We start from the raw sequence: 19,744 nt of genomic DNA, 5'->3' as shown, positions 1-19,744 counted from the left end.
TAAAAATGGATGAGGAAGAAAGCGGTAATGTGAACATACCCTAACAGCCTTTGTGCAGGGGCAGATGTGTGTGAAAGTTCTGGCGGCAGCTTAATGAACAGGAGTTCCAGGGGGGCTGCAGGGAAAACAAAAAATGTATGTCAGGTATAGACACCCCCAGCTCCCCTTCCTGAAAAATGAAGAAATACTTGTAAATGTGGCTCGATGTGCGGTGGGGAGGGGCGGGATGACTTTGCTGCGCTTCAAGCCCCTAATGTGAACATACTCAAACCCTGAGGCCACTTCCATACTGTTGCTATTTTGCAAGTGGGATTCAAATTCAGGATAAATTCTTGATAAACTGGTTGCCTGGAAGCAATGCAAATGGCACTCTTGCGCAACAAATCTGCTCCCATTCACTTGATGTTGTGCAGTACGAAAAGTGGTGGAAAACTACAGTGGAAAGTGCAGGATAACCACCACTTGACAGCAACCTGCAAACATTTGCAGAAAAATCCTGATGATTACTCAATATATATGATTCCCTCCCTTCCAGAAGAGCTGTTTATTGAGGGTTGTGGTGGTTGTTTTTTCAAGCTTTTCTCCTGAAATTTATTTTTCAGTTTCAAAAAATACATATGACATACAATCCCCATGTACCTTCCCTGCCTGAAAAACATTCAGTGTGTAAGATTGCATCAAAGTCAATCAGCAGTCAGTAAATGATAGGCAAAGATTAAGCAGCTTTGAACAAGATTATATCAGTTAGCAGGGGCGGCCCAGTGGCGTAGCGTGGGGGGTGCAGGGGGGCTGGCCGCACCGGGTGCAACATCTGGGGGCTAGGGTTAGGGGGCGCAAATCCACGGGTTGGGGGGCGCAAATCCACGGGTTAGGGGGTGCAAATTACTTGCCTTGCCCCGGTTGCTGACAACCCACGCTACGCCACTGGGGCGGCCCATCATATTTCGCCACATCCGGAACCCAGAACCCAACACTGCAGCTGCCTCTTGCTTCTCTGGCAGCGGCAGGAAGAGGCAAGTGTGCCCATGGAACTCCAGGACCACAGCAGGCCTCCTGCCCCCCCCCCCCCCGTCGCCAGAGAAGCAAGAAGTGGCGGCAGCAGTAAGAGCTCGCACAGAACTCCACAAAAGCTTGCCAGAACCCACCACCATAGCAGCAATGGCAGCAGATGGAGATGTGCAGTGTGACACAACAGGACCTGCCGCATCTGGGTCCCAGTGGGTTCCCGGCACCTGAGGCAATTGCCTCAGTTGGTCTATTTGTAAGGTCTATGCCCCAGACTGAAACATGGGTACCTGGTGGCAAGTCCTTTCTGAATAAACATGTGTCACACGGTTCTAAATCAACTTGCGGTCTTTGTGTTCGTTAGCGCTCTCAGATACTTCCTTAGTTTCTCCGTAACAGCTGTGTTCCATAAGGTATCCCACCATGAGCGTTTATTGAGCAAAGAGGTGATACAAAGATGCTCCAAGCAACCATTATCCCACAGCTTCCAGTGCATTTTTCCATTACAGAAGTCTCATTACCTCACAGGTATGTTGTGAGGTGAAATAAAAAACGGGGAGAACTATGTACACCACCTTGAGCTCCTTGGAGGAAAAGATGGGATAGAAATCTAATTAATAAGTAAACAAACCCCCATTTTACATGATTGAATCCCACCCGAAAATAGTGTCAGTCTGGAAGCACCCATTGTCTAACCTCCTCACAAACTTGGCGTAAACAGATTAGGGTGTTTGCTCAGTAAACTGGTTATCTGGAAGTGAGCTTTAGCTGCGCAACCTAAAATTGCCAGCAGATGCTTGAATCCCACCAGCAAGAGACAGTCTGCAAGCAGCCCTGCTTTCTTTGAAGGTTGGGGGTGGGGGGGCGTTATGAACGTTGCCCTCTTGTATCACTTCCAAACTGATGCTATCGTCAGCTGGTTGTCAGTCACATTCCAACAGATTCAGGATGCGCAATTACAGCTGATTTAGTAAACTTGCGAAACAAACCCACTTTCCCCAATCGATCAGACTTTTTGGGGAGGGAGGTATTGGTCCGTAGGGTTTTTGTTCTTTTTTAGCATGTATTTTGTGCTTCCATATTGTATTTTTATGTTGTGAAGAGCCCTAAAATCTGCGGTTGAGAAGCGCCCTTATTGCGCATATGCAGCCATCAACCCCACCAGAATGTGTCCAGAGAGCCGCGCGAAAGGGCGACAAAGTCTTCAGGCGCCCGCATATCGCGACAGACCGGTCCTAACAGACCCCGGCGGATCGCTGCGCTTCCAAGGCTGCTTTCCAATCGGCCGGCCCAGCCCCGCCCCGCGCAGCAGCAGCAGCACAACCGCCGCTAAATTTTCCACCCCTTTCCCGGGGCATGTACAGTATGTTAGGAGAAAAACAACCTCGGCGGGAACTACGCCTCCCATGATCCCAAAGCGGGCTGTTGTTCTCCTTCCGATTGGTGCAAAAGAGGTCGGCAGTTTGAAGCCCCAGTCTAGGGAAAGCCCCGCCTGCATCCCAACGATTGGCTTTTCGGGGCGGGCGTCGACGCCTCTTTTCCCTCCCCTTCAGTAAAGCAGCTGTTCGGGGGCGGGGCTTCCCTCCCTCCCCCAGTGCTCTTGAGAGCGATTACTTGGAGGAGAGTTTTCAGTCGGGCGCTTCGCGAGCCTCCTGAGCGTTTTGGAACCCCGGTGCACCGGGACGTTCTAGAACTCCGCCAGTTTCGGACGTTCTGTCGCAGAAGCCTCGCTCAGCCTCCCTGTGACACTTGACGCGCCCGGGAGGAGAGGGGGGGGTCCGCCTGCCCGCTCTTGCCTCTTTGCACTTTATTCCTCCCTCTCTCTTTCTTAAGAATTTGCACCACCTCCCTCCCCCTCTCTCAAGAATTGCCTTTTCAAACTCTTCCCAACTTTGGAGGAAAGGCGATCGCGCTTTATTCTGGTGTGCGTGCCCCGCGCGGCTCCCCAGCGCTACACGGCACCATGATGGTCGCAGACTCCGAGAGTTGCGACGCCCCCGGAGTCCAGGGCTATTTACCCTGCAAGAGCCTCGGAACTTTGAGGAGTAAAGAGGTAAGGCAAACGAGGGAGACGCGTGTTCCCCCCCTCTCTCTCCCCCTCTTGGGGTATTTTGTGGGGAGGGTTACCATTTGCCTTTCAACTGTAACCCTGGCTAACTTTATGCGGCGTCGGGTGTTTGTTTATTTCCCCTCCCCGCGCACCGGTTCTTTGCCATTTTAGGGGGATTGGGAGGGGGAGCGAGGAGGAGGGGGGCGCTCCAGTTGCTGCTGCAGAGTTGCGTAAAAGGTGGTTGTTATGATGATCCTCCGAACAGGATACATTAGAACCTAGTTGCATCAGCCGTAGAGAGACAAACAAGCACACGGAGGCTTGGGGTCTTGAAAAACACTCTCTCAAATCTGGGGTGAGAGCGTGGCTGCTGTACTGTACCGGAGGCCACTTAAGTGAGATTAATGATCAAACGGGCTGGGAGAGTGAGCCGTCGGCGCAAGCGGGGATGTGCCTTCCCTCCTTCTGAAAACTGCAAAATGGTAAGCGGTTGCGAACCTTTTACTTTGGTGTGTTGGTCCGTTAGGATGGCCTCCTCGCCCCCCAATCATTCGGCCCCTTAATTGGTTAAATAGACCTTACCTCGCAATCCTGGCTACCCTCAGAAATAAGTCCTATTGAATTCACCGGGCCTGACTCCCAGGTAACTTACCGGTGTGCACTAGAGCGCCCACTCTTCTCCTAACTGTGGGACTTTTGGAGCAAATAAATGACGCTGTTTTTATTTAAGTTCTATGTGTAAACAGGGGTTAGGATTGCCGCAGCCTTGCTCTGGGTTATCGGCTTGTGTGGGTCAAGGGCTCCCTCTTGCATGATGTTCATTAGAGGGAGGCAATAAGTTCCCGTTTTGACTTGTTTCTTCTAGTGGTCAAGCACACATGTACGGGCATGCCCCACACTGTGTGCCCCACACTGCCGAGGGCGGAAGGGGGCCAGCTTAACTGCAGGATTTCTGCATAGATAACTTCTATCTCCAGGATTAGCTAAGCAAACACTGATAACTTTTTCAAGAAGAAAGGTTGTATCCTTGCCCCTTTCGCAACCCATAGATTGACCCACTCCAGAAAATGTGACTTATTGCACTTTAGCCCCCACCCTCCCAAAAAAAATTGGGTCCCCTGGACACCCTCCAATTATACCCAGCTCAGCACTGCAATGGGGTGGAAAATCACACTGCATCCTTTCTTCAGATTGTTTTAGCTGCCAGAGAGTTTTAAAATTGCTTTAAGGTTTTTAAATTGCTATAAGGTTTTTAAATTATGGATTTCCTGGCCCCGCTGCTTTAGTGTATAGTTATGGGTCAGTCTGGATCTCAAAATATTTGTCAGTGTGTATTGATACCACGGGGCAGTGGTGATGGTTTACAAAGGGTTAATCCGGTGTATAATTTTAATGGAGTGGTGAATACCTCCTGTTTGGCTTTGCTGCATTTCTCCCTCCCCTCACACCCCCACCCTTCCCATCAGGATTGTGAAGTTTCTTTGGACACCATAAAGCCCAAATTGACAGGCCATATTTTGAGTTTTGCAAGGGCTGAAGACAGAGCCAATATTGGCTTTGCCTGTTGGCCCACTGGGATGGAGCAAAGGGCTCTTTAAATCTCTCTTCCCTGCAGTGAAGAGCAACAGAGGCTTGGGCTGAAGCCCCTCCCTGGATCATGCAGCTCAAGACACAAGCCAAGGGTCTTCGCTTCCATGCACTCCTTGCCTGGGCACTCCTTGGCTGGAAGAGCAGCAGCTCCTCAGTTGCTTCTCCTCAGTCCTTTTTCGAGGGTGGACAACAGCCACTGTTAGATTCGGAGCAGGAAGTGTGAATAGCTTTAAAAATCCCTTGGTTTTAATTTGTTGATTTTATTTCTGTCTTACCAGTGTCTTTCCATAGAGCAGGCATGGAGAACTCCTGGCCCACGGACCAGAGGTGGCCCCTGCCCACCCCTTCTGGCCCACAGCACCCCTCCCTAGGCTCTGTGTGGCATAGAACTTTTGAGGCTTACAACAAAGCAAACACTTCTTTTCTACACTAGTCAAAACAGCTAAAATTATACAAAGTAAACAAAGAAACTGAAAACAGTCTCTTAATTCATTTTTTCCATCACTTGATCAGTCACTTAGTTAAAAAAACAAACACTCAGACCAGGCTCTGAAATGCCTGTTGAAATGTTTACCAAAAGGTTCACTATGATTTAATAAGTAAGAATTAAACTGACTTGACACAAATGCCTCTGAGAAAGGAATTTCATGACACTGGTGTCACCACTGGGAAGGCCCTGTTTTCATCGCAGCTTGGAGAGATGCCTATTCTAATTTTGTCTATAGTGAAGTAAATACAGAAATAGGCTTCCCACCGAGCCTTTTGAATTGGTTGTGTGCCTGTGCTGTCTATGTAATGCATGTCATATTTAATAGATGGATTCGTGATTTTTAATTATGATCTTATTTTCTGTATGTATGTTAAGTTGTGTCATGCCCCAAGATTACTTTGGATGAGTTGTGGAATCTCTTCCTAGATACATGAAAATGTAAGGCTGTTGTCATGCTGCATTTCACATGGCCATCAATAGGTGGCCACACCAATTCCAGCATGATTTCGGAATGGAAGACAGGTGAATTAGAAAGCAATGTGAGTGGCAGGTGGCCCAGGCAAGTTGCTTAATGGAGGTTTTCTGAAGTGCCTCCCCTCTCTTTTACAAGAGGGTGGGGCAGCTGCTGTGAGTTGGGGCTTGGGGAGCAATGAGGGGAGGAGAGATTTGAGTGAGCTGTGAAGGGATAGGAAAGGGGATGGATGAAGGGAGGAGGGGTTGGCCAGTTACAGGGGAAAGGGGAGGCGACAAAGGGGTTGGCAAGCAGAATGAGTGAGGTTGACAGCCCCTAGTAAATCATATAAATAGAGTAGATGCTATGGAAGGTATAGTGAACCCAGACTTGCTAAGGTTTTAAATGTGGAACTACACTGTGAATTGGGAGCATCTGCAATTATTTATGCACCGCTTTAGTGATGGTCCTCTTTAATTTCCCTGTATGCCTGGGCATGTATTGAACTGCACAAGGAAAGGGATTGTTGATGGTAGTTTAATATAGTACCATCAGGGTGCATGCCACTTTTACATCGTGAAAAGAGGCCAGGTCACTGCCCCAAGGAGTCCGTAATAAAAAATCTGACATAGATTGAACATTAGAGGAAGCCGAGGCAGGGATAAACAGGGAAACGATACGTGGTTGTTTCTGTTGCACGTGGGAAAGGTCTGTAGCTTAGTGTCCGAATATCTGCTTTGCATGCAGAAGATTGCAGGTTCAATCCCCAACAGCTCCAAGAAGTGCTGGGAGAGATTCCTGCCTGAAACTCTGGAGGCTTGCTGCCAGTTGGTGTAGGCAGTACTGAGCAAGATGGACTCAATATTCTGACTCGGCATAAGGCAGCTTGCTACTGTCCCAGCTTAGGTGTACTAGTGACAGACTGAGTTATAGTAGGGTATGGGAACTAGGACTTCAGGGAGGTGTTTGAAAGAAGAGTAGTGGCAGTGCAGAATTGTTCTATTCTGTGCAGAAGGTGGCGGGTGGCGCTGTGGTCTAAACCACTGAGCCAAGGGCTTGCTGATCGGAAGGTTGGCAGTTCGAATCCCCAGTATGGGGTGAGCTCCCGTTGTTCGGTCCCAGCTCCTGCCAACCTAGCAGTTTGAAAGCACTTAAAAGTGCAAGTAGATAAGTAGGTACCGCTCCGGCAGGAAGGTAAATGGCGTTTCCGTGTGCTGCTCTGGTTTTGCCAGAAGCGAGTTAGTCATGCTGGCCACATGACCCAGAAAAACTGTCTGCGGACAAACGTTGGCTCCCTCGGCCAGTAAAGCGAGATGAGCACACAACTCCAGAGTCGTCCGCAACTGGACCTAACAGTCAGGGGTCCCTTTACCTTATCTTTATGCAGAAGGGGCAGCATGGTAGCGAGGGTGGAGTCTTGAGGAAGCCGGAGACCTTCACACAATGGAGGGCAGTGGATCTGGAGGAGTACAGATGAGATACCTTTTGTTAATTACAGGAGTCTTTTTGATTCCGTTTGTTATGGCTGCATCATTTTCCTGTTTGTTTAAGTGGACTTTTATTTTTCAGGTTTGAGAATTAGCAATGGTGGGCACTTACTGAACAATATCCCACTTTTTAGCATTCTTTTTAAACTGATGTGCCAATGTGGAGAGCTGAACATAAGATTGGAAAACTTTAGAAACTGAGAGAAACCAAAACAGACAGATGTAACTCATTGTAACTAAGGAAGGCAGTTGGCAAAAAAACTTATTTGAGGAGAAAACAGTTCTCTCTTGGAAAAGAGAGAAAGTGAGAAATCCAATCCTCCAGATACCTTCCCCGACATAAAGGCAAATTGTTCTTCAGCTTCTTGAATCAGGAATTGCAGTCCAGATGTGGTGGACTCACAGTTCCTATCAGCCCCAGTCAGAGAGGGCGGAGGTCAGGGTGATGGGAATTGTAGTCTTAAGTGCCTCAGCTTCCACACCTTTAGTTTCGAACTCTTTGCATGAACAGAATTGGGTGAGGTACTTCACACTCTTAATTTAAAAATTGTACTCTGACTGTAGTGGCAGTATTCCTCCTGCAAGGCTTTTGTGGGGGGGAATCTTAAAATGCTACCAACTTGTGGTTAAGGTCTCTCATTCACCATGGCCTGTAAGCAAAAAATCAAATTTTGGGCCTAGGTTTGGACAGCACTTCAGTTAAGCTGCTACACTAACCTTTCATTGTTTTATTCCTTTTTGTATATAGCCGTGAGGGTTATCTAACAATAAAGCAGTTTATAAATTTTTGAAATAAAACAAATAAATATACTAGAAAAACACCAGGGAGCAGCAAAACAACTGCCATCTTCTCCTTGAAAATTAGCATGCTCATGCTAAACAATGGTTTGGCTTAGCATTACACCCAAACATGGACATTAATAGACTTGCCCTCTATGAATTTGCCTAATCCTCTTTTAAAACCATTCAAGTTGGCAGTCATTGCTACATCCATAGTTTAACTATGCACTTGGGTTCATACTGTTTCCTCGTAGCTAAGTTCCACTATGTTTCGTGGTGGTTACACCCAGGAACCCATGCATAGAACTGCATTGGTAGTCGGAAAGATTATCTGCTTGAGGCTGTTCAATCTCAGCCAGTCATTTTGCAATCCAAGAGCTGCTGCTTCTAAGGATCGTGTTGCCTGTTACAGATTTATTGCAGCCTTGCAAACGAGTTCACAAAAGTTAATCGCTCATAAATGTTTATTAGCCTGTTTTTTTGGCCTGCAAATACCTGTGTTAGTCATTTATGAAATATCATTGACCTTAAAAAAGAGGAGGGGGTGGGCAGAGGCGGAATCCTTTCCACTTGCAAAAGCTGATTGGTTTGGTTGCCTAAAAGTTATTCTGAGACTTCATGGCAGTTAATTCAATTTTCACAACTTTTCCCTAATTGTTCAGTTCAACATTATATTTGAGCTTTGATGTGACGTAAAAGCCACTTCTGGAACTGTAGTGAAATATAGTGCAAATTTAGTGCTGACTTCCGTGTTGTTTGCTTCCGGGGGAAAATCTGTCTGCAAATAATGAGTGCTATGTTCCACTACATTCCTCCATAGTTCTGGAAGTGGTTTTTGCATCGTGTGAAAGCTCAGATACAATGTAGAACTGAACAGTTGGGGAAATGTGAAAATGGAATACATGAGGTAATTGGGGAAGTATTTACAGACCTGATTTCCGCATTCAGATGTGGGGATTATTGCATTACTTTTCCTTACAATATTACCACTTCTATCCCAGATTCTAAATGTACCTTTTACAATCTATTACCTGTTGCATTATGGAACTGTGGCTTTTTGAACAATATACCATATTTTTCCATGTATAAGATGAGGCTTTCCCCCTAAAAAAATAATGTCAAAAATTGGGGGGCATCTTATATATGGATACATCCCCCATTTTCTTAAATCTGAGTCCCCCAAAATAGGGGGCGTCTTATACTTGGGGCCGTCTTATAGACAGAAAAATACAGTACTTCTGTGCTGCGCTAAATTTTAAATAATGGGAAAGAGCGATATCGTTTTCTGGGTTAGTGGGGCTACAAACAGATTTTTTTTCTGGAAGCAAATAGCATTGTTTCCACTGGATTCCACAAGTGGCTTGTGTGAAATCTCACATAACACATGGGAATTATCTAATAAAGTATCATAGAATTGTAGAGTTGGAAGGGGTAGTCTAGTCCCATCCCCTGCAATGCAGGAATCTCAACTAGAGCATCCATGACAGATGGCCAGCCAACCACTGCTTAAAAACCTCCATTGAAGGAGAATCCACCACCTCCCAGGGGACTCTGTTCCACTATCTTAACAGCTCTTACTGTCAGAAAGTTCTTCTTGATATTTAGTCGGAATCTCCTTCCAGTCTGTAAGAAAAGCTACCCAGTTTGGCTTCTTTTGAATTCCTTTTTAACCTAGCATACCAGTTATGATTACGATGCAGCTTAAATGTATATGTCTTGGCCCTTAGATCTAACACTGATATGGAGTTGGAGGCTGCAGGGGCACCAGATGGTCAAATTCAGGGCTCAGAACTGACTGCAGAAAATAGGGAGACGATTGTGCCTGAGGCTGTTGGACAGGAGCAGCCAGAGGAACTTCCCAGACCACCAGGGCCTATAGCAGTGATGGTGAACCTTTTAGAGACCGAGGGCCCAAACTGCAACCCAAAACCCACTTATTTATCGCAAAGTGCCAACATGGCAATTTAACCTGTATATCTCATTTTTTCTGTATGTTTCACGTTTTCTTCTTTATGACTGCTGTTGTAATAAATAATCCTTCATAAAAGTTATTGCATTACATTCTTCATTAAATTATCTTTTCCATTGATACAGAATTTTATGGTATAACTCAGTGCTTTTTTTTCTTAAAAAAATGTTCATTTTGATTCAAGAAAATCGCCACCAGGGGAAAATAAATACAGTTCAAATCGGGGAAAATAAATCCAGTGAATTTCTTCTCCCGTTAAATTCACAAAATGTTTAGGAGTATGCGTCCCCACAGGAAAAAAAGCACTGGTATTTCTCCGAAACAAAGTTATGAGCCATCAAACCTCGGAAATACGTTTTTTCCAGAAGGTTCCATGATTTTGGCCACTAGTGTACTCTGAAGGGCTGTACTAAGAGCCACCCTCTCCCAATTTTTAATATGAGATAATGATTGTCTGCGTGTGCACATACAAATAAATATAAATAAACCCAGCCAGATATGATGGGTATAAATTATTATTATTATTATTTGCTGTTTCTTCAGCTGCCATTTGATCGCAGCCTCCACGGAATGAATTTCTCTGTTGGCTCTTGCAGGAAAGCCCAGCGAACATGTAAACCCAGCAGCCCCTTCTTAGGTTGCCATCTTTATATGCTAAATGACCTGGGAGTTAAGCCCTGCTGAACTCAAGGTGTCTTACTCCTGAGTAGGAAAAACAGACTGGCAGGAGGCCCTGGTGCATTAAAAGTCAATGCCTGCTCAGCCCCTCGATGCTTGCTAGGCCCTGGTGCCACAGGCTTGGGACGGCATGCGCAAACCCTCCTCTCCTCCTCCTCCCTCACCCCCAGCATGGAAGCTATGCCCTGCTGGGGCGATGGCACGTGTGCCCACAGAGAGAGCTCTGAGTGACCTCTCTGGCATGCGTGCCATAGGTCTATAGGGCCAGAGCCTGGACACTCAAACACAAGATGCCCCCCACTGCACATTAATAGTCTGGCAGTGCAGAAATGCCTCAGGACGGAAGCTGTGGAGGAGGAAGTCTGGAGACACAGAGGCTTACAAGGCCTCACTCTGTTCCCAACCTATGTCAGAGCAAGTTGGTAGCTTGGAGTTACCCGCTGTCTGGCAACCTTTGCTTTACCTCCAGTCTTGCTGCTTTCTCCTTGGGATCTGGCATTGGCCCGTCATATGTCAGTACAGTGGTACCTCAGGTTAAGAAATTAATTCTTTCTGGAGGTCCGTTCTTAACCTGAAACTGTTCTTAACCTGAGGTACCACTTTAGCTGCTGCTGCTGCGCAATTTCTGTTTTCATCCTGAAGAAAAGTTCTTAACCCAAGGTACTATTTATGTAACCTGAAGCGTCTGTAACCTGAAGCATCTGTAACCTGAGGTACCACTGTATACAAACTGCCTGGTTTCTCTTAATTCCTGTTTGACAACTCCCAAGAAACCTCCATCTGGTCTGATGGGGCATTCTGGAGAGCTCTGATGTGTACATGCCATTCTGTAACACGTTGATTAGCTTAATAAGGGTATTGCCCAAATGTGGATTTTGGAATAGAGCCTCTCTTCTGGAAAGTAAACTCACGACGCTGTTGTCATGTGTACAGTCGTCTGAGGATTGAGCTCTGGGGGTGGGATGTTGTGCTAGTTTCAGGCAGAACAGAGGGCTGATCGACCTGATGTCTGTGACATCACAAAGTAGCTTTTTGCTGGAACAGTTTTTCAGTTTGGAAACAACAGATTGGGCAAAAATGTCAGGGGTCATATGAGTATGTGCACATAAGAATAATAGTTTAGAAGCCATGGGTAGGGAACCTATCCACCGCCCCCCAATGTTCGACTTCAGCTCCTATCAGGATTTTAAACCTTATAGGTTTAAGATTCTGGTTGCTGAAATCAACATTGAGCATTTCCCACCTTGGACATGATAGTGGGGATCTGTGGTTTAAAGAGAGACTGGAGGGTCACAGTGTGGAAGCTGGCACACCAGGGAGGAATGTGAAGGCCGAATACTGGTTCTTTGCTTACCAAGCCATTGTTTACCAAGCCAAGAATGTTATGTCTGCAATGGCCCACAGATTACTCGCTTGCCAGGTTATATATCCTGTTTTTCTAGCCAAATGCAAAACTGGAAGCACCTAGCTGTGTCACCCTGTGTAATTCCCTTATCTGTCAACAAGGAGGGATTCATAGGCCAAGGCTAACTTGAACCCGTGACCAGAGTGCTTCTGGGCCCATTGTAAGTACTGGTGAAATTACTGACCAGCACCTGTTGCAATTTTTGTGCTATCTTCATGGGCAGCACCACATAAAGGCATAGGCGACAGCAGTCAAGTCCCTTATATGCCAGCAGAGGGTGCAGCTCTGAGCAAGAATGCCCCACTTCATGATGAATAGGCATAGAACAAATGGAACCTGGAACAAAACGTTGCAGTGTGAAGTGCTTCTGTTCATGGTGCCAGCCAACCAGCATTGCCTTCTTTGAAGACCTTCAATTTCTGGTTTTCTTTTTTCCCTTTCTCCAGAAGGCAGTCAGCATTCTTTAGCCATTGAACATCCTCAGCCCCTATTGAGCTTTTTGGGGAAGGATGCTCCCTTAGTTACTTAGGGTATTTTTTTTGTGCTTCTGTAAACCTTGGCAAGTCTCCTGAGCCTTCTGAAAGCTTCCTTTAGTGAGTGAATGGTGCTGTTTTGGCTGCATAAGAGAAAGCAGCCGGCCTTGAACTTTGGAAACGGAACAATAGTGCAGGAGCTGAAATAATGTATTCAACTGCACGGATTTCAATTCTTACATTTCAGTCAATAAAATAACTGGGCTACATATATTTAAAGAGGTAGGAAGCTCTTTTGGAAAAAATACTCATCATCATCAGAAGAAGAGTTTGGATTTGATATCCCGCTTTATCACTACCCTAAGGAGTCTCAAAGCGGCTCACATTCTCCTTTCCCTTCCTCCCCCAAACACACTGTGAGGTGAGTGGGGCTGAGAGACTTCAAAGAAGCCTGATTAGCCCAAGGTCACCCAGCAGCTGCATGTGGAGGAGCGGAGACGCGAACCTGGTTTCCAAGATTACAAGACTACTGCTCTTAACCACTACACCACACTGGCTTTCAAAGTGCAATTTACATGGTCCTTCGTTTGGGATGGTCTCATGCAAAAGTTCCTGGGTTCTGATTCCAACATCCCCAAATAAGACTGGGAAAGACTCTTGTCTGGAAACCTGAAGATCCACTGCCAGTCCCCATAGACAAGCCTTTGCCAACTTGGTGCCCTTCAGAATGTGTTGGCTACAACTTCCCATCAGCCACAGCTGGTGTAGACGATGTTGAGCTAGACTGACCCATGGAAAGATAGCTCTCTGGATCTGATTGAACTGCAGCTCTCATCATCCCTGATTCTTGATCCCTGCCAGCTAGGGTTGATGAACCCAGACCCTCTGAACCAGCCCTTCTCCATGGGCCCCACTGAATTTACCTCCTCACTGAAGCTGGTCTAGGGCTCTCTTGTCAGCAATCCTTCTTCCCTGGGAGCTCTGGGAATTATAGCTCTGTGGCAGGAATAAAGATCTCCTCTAACAACTCTCAGCATCTTTAACAAACTGCCCTTAGGCCAAGATGGTGCCTAAGACTGCTATTCCAGCTTACCTTGGGACCAGTAAGAGACCTGCCATGGATCTATATTAGTTGCTGCTGGTCTGGTGGATAATTTTGCTGTTGTTTATGTGGCTAAGGTTTAATTTATTTAGTGCTTGGTATCGGATTTTAAGATAAAGCCACCTTGTGGATTGTCAGGCGAGACGGGTGGTTAATAGAAAGGTGGCAAAAGAATAAAATAAAACTGGGGATGTTGGGTCAACCTAAAGAGCCGTCTCAGCTGATTGGCTTTGGTTCTATAGGCTCCAACAGACTGAGCAGCCTCTTTGGCCTCCTGAGTTTATGACGCTATAATAACCTTGTTTTGTTGCACGGCTTGTAATTTGCTTAACCTTTCCTGACTTGCTTATCAAGTATGCTCTTGCCAATTCCTGACTAAGCGTTGCGTCTCATCTCCTGCGGAGTCACCCTACCTAGTCAGCACGCTGGCTCTCGTTGGGTGACTTGGGTATCCGATACCGTCTCTTTCAGAGCGATAATGGAGCCACTTCCCAGGCTGAAATCCGCCAAGTTTAGGTGTCTGGTCGCCTGATGGCACCGTTGCCTGTGGGATCAGACAAATTGAGACAATCACCCTCTACTTCAGTCGAGATATTGTAGCCAGAGGAGGATGTTGCTATGGTTAATTAGTTTTAATAAGCCTTAGTTATTATGGAGGACATGTTTTAATAAACCTAACCGCCATTCCAAGATGCTTTATCATGCACTTTCTATGTTGGCATGTGCCGGGTATCTCAGCTGGGATTTGGTGTGCGTGAGAACAGCCTTGGACCGGTTGATGGTCAGGGCATTTGTGGAAAAGCATGGAAGTTTTGTCTGCCTTTATAGTAGTATCTCATGTGTACTTTGGTGATGGGCATCAGTTACAATCTTTGATTTGCTTTAAATTTTAGACGGGAGAGTCAGCATTGCCTTTTCTCCAGCTTCACCTGAAATATTTGTTTCAGACTCGGAGGTGCTTCCATCTATAAGGGACCTGTAATATCCGGTACCTGGGTCGCCCCCCCCTTCTTTGCCTTATACATTTATTAGAATACCACATAAAAGTTCACAACAGTTTGTATTAATATTACAATCCCTATACAAACACGCAGGAAAAAGTATATGAACTGGATCATTAAACTTGCTGCCAAATTATCAAATAAGAATCTTGGAGAATAGGAAGGGTCCTGCTTGATCCAAGGCCAGCATCCTGTTCTCACAGTGTCCAACAAGGTGCCTGTGAGAAACCGCAAGCAGGACCTGACTGCTAGAACCCTTTCCCCTCCTGTGTTCCCAGCAGCTGGTATTAGATGCATTACTGCCTCTGATCATGGAGACAGAGCAATAGCCATCATAGCCAGTAGCCACGAACTTGTACTCCTATGAATTTGTTTAATCCCCTTTTAAAACCATCCAAGTTGGTCGCCATTATTACCTCTTGTGGGACTGAGTTCCACAATTTGTCTATGCAGTGCCTGAAGAAGTTCTTTGTTTCAGCTGTCCTGAACCTTCCAACATCCAGCTTCATCTTGAATATACTGTTCTGTGTGTTTTCTGTGGGGTTGAGTGGGGAGTCAAACATCTAGCAAAGGGCAAAGAGCAGGCTTTTCCGTTCCCTGTAGCTACAGTGGAGGAATCGGAGCACTGTAGCAGAACACATGTTCTGCGTGCAAAAGTTCCCTGGTTCGATTTCCAGGCAGGCTTGATAAAAGACTGTTGTCTGAAAACTTAAGAGAGTTGGTATCAACTGGTGTAGACCCCAGATAGACAACCTGTGGCCTGCTATGTTTCTCCCAATCAACACATCTTTGCAAGCAATGTTGTTTAATATTTATTATTAATTTATTAATTAATCAAATTTATATACCGCCCTTCACCCATAGATCTCAGGGTGGTTTGCAACCTAAAAATACAACCTAAAAGATACAAAATACATAATAAAAATAAGAACCAAAACAAACCAATAATCTCCCACAACATATTTAAAAGGTGATTGGATGTTAATCGGTCAAAGCTTGATTGTCAAGGATCATTTTCACCTGACGCCTAATGGTATATAGGGAAAGCGCCCTGGGGGGAGAGTATTCACAAAAGGGAAGCCACTGCAGAAAAGCCCTGCTCTCATGTTGCCACCCTTCAGACTTGTCATGGAGGAGGCACACGGAGAAGGACCTCAGAGAATCATCTTAGGGTCGAGGTAGGTTCAGTGGCGTAGCGTGGGGGGTGCAGGGGGGGCCGGCCGCACTGGGCGCAACATCTGGGGGTTAGGGTTAGGGGGCGCAAATCCACGGGTTAGGGGGCACAAATTACTTGCCTTGCCCCGGGTGCTGACAACCCACGCTACGCCACTGGGTAGGTTCATGTGGAGGCAAGTGGTTCTTGAGGTATTGCGGTCCTGAGCTTGTTTACATTTACATTTTCAGGCAGATTTTCCAATAATATGCACATTTTTATTGTTGGAGAACTGCATTGCGAAATTTGGAGAAGTGTGGCTAGCTGCATTTTGGTTTGCTTATCATTTTGGGGAAGTCAAGATGAGGCAGCTTCTCGGTAAAATGTCAACTGAACATACTCTCGCCCCCATCATTCTATGAAACAAGGAAATTAGGAAGTGGAGGCATGGGGATGGGTAAAAAAAAGTGGTTGGTGGAGTTTTTAAATGGTTAACCAAAAATCATTTAATCAAGAAGGTAAGGGGAAACCTTAAACTACTCCTTTAAAGACAAGAGATAAAAACAGTCTTTGCATTGAGGGAGAGATGGTTGGCAGAACAGACAAGGAAGTGGAGGCACTAAGAAGTGACTTGTTAAAATTGTATAAAGTGATTTACAGATTCTTTTCTTATTATTACCACCCTGCTAAGTAGATCATTGCTGTAATCATTTTCTGAACTGGGAGGCCCTCTTTGAGGTTGATTCTTCTCCTTTCATCTGCATTCATTCTAGATCATTGGCGTAGCCAGGATTTTTGTTGGAGGGACAGGCCTTTTGTTGGGGGCACAGAACCTCAGTTAATTGTATATTTTTATTGATTTGGGGAGAGGGCAGCTGCCCCCAGCCCCCCTGGCTATACCCATGTTCTAGAGCTTTATAAAGTCAATGTTGCCAGGCTTGAGTGAACAGACTGTGTAGGATTTGTGCATGGGTTTTGTGTCTTAACAGAGAAGGTGGGGACATTTGGTTCAACTGCTGTGCCAGTGGGAGGCTGGAGGATGAGATTAATCAGATCAAGAGGAGGTGGGTGGCAGAGGCAAGAATCCATAATCTGAGTATTCCCCTTTAGGGAGAACAATCCGTTTTGGCTGACTTGCCTGTTCCCCAAAGTAGTCCTCTGTTTCAGCTCCCCACCCTCTTGGTGGAAACAAGTTGCATCATAGGGAATTGGTCTGTGACGTGATGCATCTGTGGGCAGACACAAGACTATTTAGGGATGCAATGTGTTAGAACAGGAAGCACAGAAGCCGCTGAGGATGGGAAGTGATCGGGCTTAAGTTCTGTTGTGAAGGCAACAAAAAGAAGCTACCCCTCTTTTTTAATAAAGAGAGAGAGAGAGACCAAAATCAAGGTAGGTCAGTCTGACTTTTTGGTTGTAAGGAAATGAGAGTAAATAAATGTTGCTTGGCTGCTTGACATCAGAGATCCATGTTGAAAGGGGAGAGACCTTTTTTTGTTTGGGTTGACAATTCACTTGCTTTGAGCTGGTCCACTGACTTACTGGGAACACTTGAGAGTAAATAGATTATATATAAGTTATCAACAGGAAATTCCCATCTGGAAGAATGGAGAGGCAGCAAAAGTTCAGCTCTTCAGTCTTTTCAGATCTGAGACTCTCCTATTAATCCTTACATGGGATACACTTATAACTTCTGGTTTTATGTATCTGCCAAACTTGGCACCACTGGTCTTCAAGTGACTGAGAGCATGTGGATTAGTCCCTTGAAGTACCGGTAGGTACCTGGTAGCAATTTTTGAGCTTTTCAAATGCGAAAAATACTGTTGGCTTGCTGCGGGGATGGGGGTGGATGAGGCATGGTTGGGCTTGCTTTCACAGGTTTGTTTTTTTCCATGCAAAGGGATTCAGTACAAACAGCTCCTCGCTGATTGATTTATGTTTCAAGGCATCTGTCCTATTGTTGAGAGAAAGTTAAATTTATCCAACCCAAGCTTTGAAGTGAGTGCTTACATTATAAACTTCACAATCCAGTTCAGTGCTTTAATGCATTCATTTCTTTTGTTTTGCATGGCTAAGACCTGTTTCCCTGTTTTTGCAATGGCCAAGGTTTGCTAGCAAATCATGCCACAGACTGACCTGCCAATCTTTGTTGGGTAATTGCCGTGTTTTTCTCTTCAGTGATGGGGAAGCTGTAGCCCTCCAGATGTTGAACCACAACTCCCATAATTCCTGGCCATTGATCATGCTGGCTGAGACTGATGGGAGTTTTGGTTCAACTGCATCCCAAAGCCATAGGCACCCCATGCCGGCTCTGGCTAATAATATCCATGCTAGAAAACAATGGCTAATAATAGTCACCTGTGTGCCAAGTCAATGAAACTTTGCCATACTGGAAGAACATGCTGTTTAAGAGACACAGATTAATTTAACACAACTTGGCAAGATTTAATTTTTCCATTGACAAAATGATGGTGCACATATACAGGTGCCAGACCAATATGCCTGTTTCTGGAACTGTCAGGAACCAGTGGATGAACCAGCCATTCTCAGACCAACCATATGCTAACCTGTAACAAAACAAAAAATTTCCATGGTTTATTACCTAATCCAACTTGCCTCTTAGCACTCGCCAACATATACCCTTCTGCTTGCTAGATTTTTTGCTATTATGTGCAGACAGCTGTTGTGATCCTATGTTATTTAAGTTCTCTGTTGTTTTGCCATGTTTTCACTTTTTTGAGATATATATTAAAATAACACATATCCCTTCGCAAAATAAAAGTATTGAATTAGGATGGATGGAGAAAAGAGACTTGAAATCACACTTAAAACAATGGAAAGGAGGGCATTTTATTATTTTTGTTTTATTAGCTGTAGCTTTACACAAGTGTTTCAGAGTTACTTAGAAGTAATAGTAAAATAAGCAACATATGAAAAACAAAATCATTAAAATGAAGCACAACATGAGGAAATCATATCATAAAAAACAAATTATCCCGCTAACATGGGTCTAACCACCATACACAGCCCCCCACGGTGTGGAGGGGATGCCCCAACTGTTGCAAGGAAAAACAATAACCCACCAATACCTGAGAAAAAGAGGAATGGCTTTGCCTGGCACTGACAATATGTCAGTTTTGGGAGCTAAGTCTTCCTTCCTGGTGAGGGCATTCCATATATGCGGGGTCAGGCATTGTTGGGATGGCATGTTCCCTAGTCACCACCCGCCAGACAGTTTTAAAAATGGAAGAAGGGCCACCTTTTAATCACAAGTGATTGCCTTTGAAGAGGGATGAGGAACCTGTAGCCCTTCAGATGTTGCATGGAAACCCAGCCAGATGGGTGGGATATAAATAATATAATAATAATTATTATTCTCTCCTCCTTGACAATTGCATACCCCCAAAGACATGTGTCTTTTGCTTCCACACTCGTTTGGTCCCCTTTGGCCGAAATCCCGGAAGTGCAGCACCAGCTTCCATAAGTACACCGGCTGCTCCATTTTTTGGTTCCGCACTCTGGTGTGAGCCAACTGTCTTGCGCCGCAGCATGGGACCAAGAATGTGTGGCACATTCAGAGCACAGGAGCCAAAATGGGACATCCAGGATTTGGATCGGGGTGGCTTCTGTCAATCCAAGGTGTCCCGCTCAAAACGGGACATTTGCGCTGTATGCAATTGACCATGCTGACTAGAGATGTGGAATTGACCATGCTGGTTTGGTTCATTGTTCCTCTGTCAGTGAATTAATTATAAAGTTTACTCTGTCTTGGGGGAAAAAAAATGATGGTTAAGATGATCAGGGAAAGAAATAAGGTGAGTGGGATATAAATATAGCCTGTATTACTAATGACCACCTGTGATGATTTATATTGCACTTTCAAAGCTTATTTTATGGCAGCTCAAAGGATTACAAAATCTTGTGTTTGTTCCGTGCTGTGACTGGCTGGCTCTAGTATCTGGCGACAAAAAAGGAGTCCAGTTTAGTTGCTGTTTGGCAATCTGAAGCGCCTCCAGCTGAGGCCTGACCTTCCTATTCTCCCTCCCTTTTTTCTCAGCTTTCTCACCCACCCTTTATCAAAGCTGTGTGTGTGTGTGTGTGTGTGTGTGT

The 19,744-nt window shown here is 45.4% G+C and overlaps 1 protein-coding gene and 1 long non-coding RNA gene across 6 annotated transcripts in view; both read left to right on the top strand.

The window, feature by feature from the left end:
• Nucleotides 1–19,744, top strand: part of SESN2 (sestrin 2) — a 56,773-nt gene that overhangs the window by 16,547 nt on the left and 20,482 nt on the right. The window contains exon 1 of one of the 5 annotated variants that reach the window (XM_081920702.1): nucleotides 2,619–3,058. The exons of 1 other annotated variant lie outside the window; for it this stretch is intronic. In XM_081920702.1, the coding sequence (XP_081776828.1) occupies nucleotides 2,969–3,058 (90 nt within the window). In that variant the 5' untranslated portion in view covers nucleotides 2,619–2,968. Of the gene's footprint in view, nucleotides 1–2,618; nucleotides 3,059–3,317; nucleotides 3,538–16,915; nucleotides 17,027–19,744 lie in introns of those variants that run through there. 3 more of the 5 variants (XM_081920703.1, XM_081920704.1, XM_081920705.1) reach the window with 3 other exon arrangements.
• On the top strand, nucleotides 5,837–9,904 carry LOC309375390. Its single transcript, XR_014170897.1, has 2 exons — nucleotides 5,837–7,590; nucleotides 9,581–9,904. It is a non-coding gene; the product is annotated as an uncharacterized lncRNA (long non-coding RNA).

The sequence above is a fragment of the Podarcis melisellensis genome, assembly GCF_964234715.1.
Source record: "Podarcis melisellensis genome assembly, chromosome: 8".
NCBI classification, from domain to species: Eukaryota; Metazoa; Chordata; class Lepidosauria; order Squamata; family Lacertidae; genus Podarcis; species Podarcis melisellensis.
The sequence above is the reverse complement of the archived record's forward strand: the minus strand, read 5'-3'. Positions and strand labels throughout refer to the sequence as shown.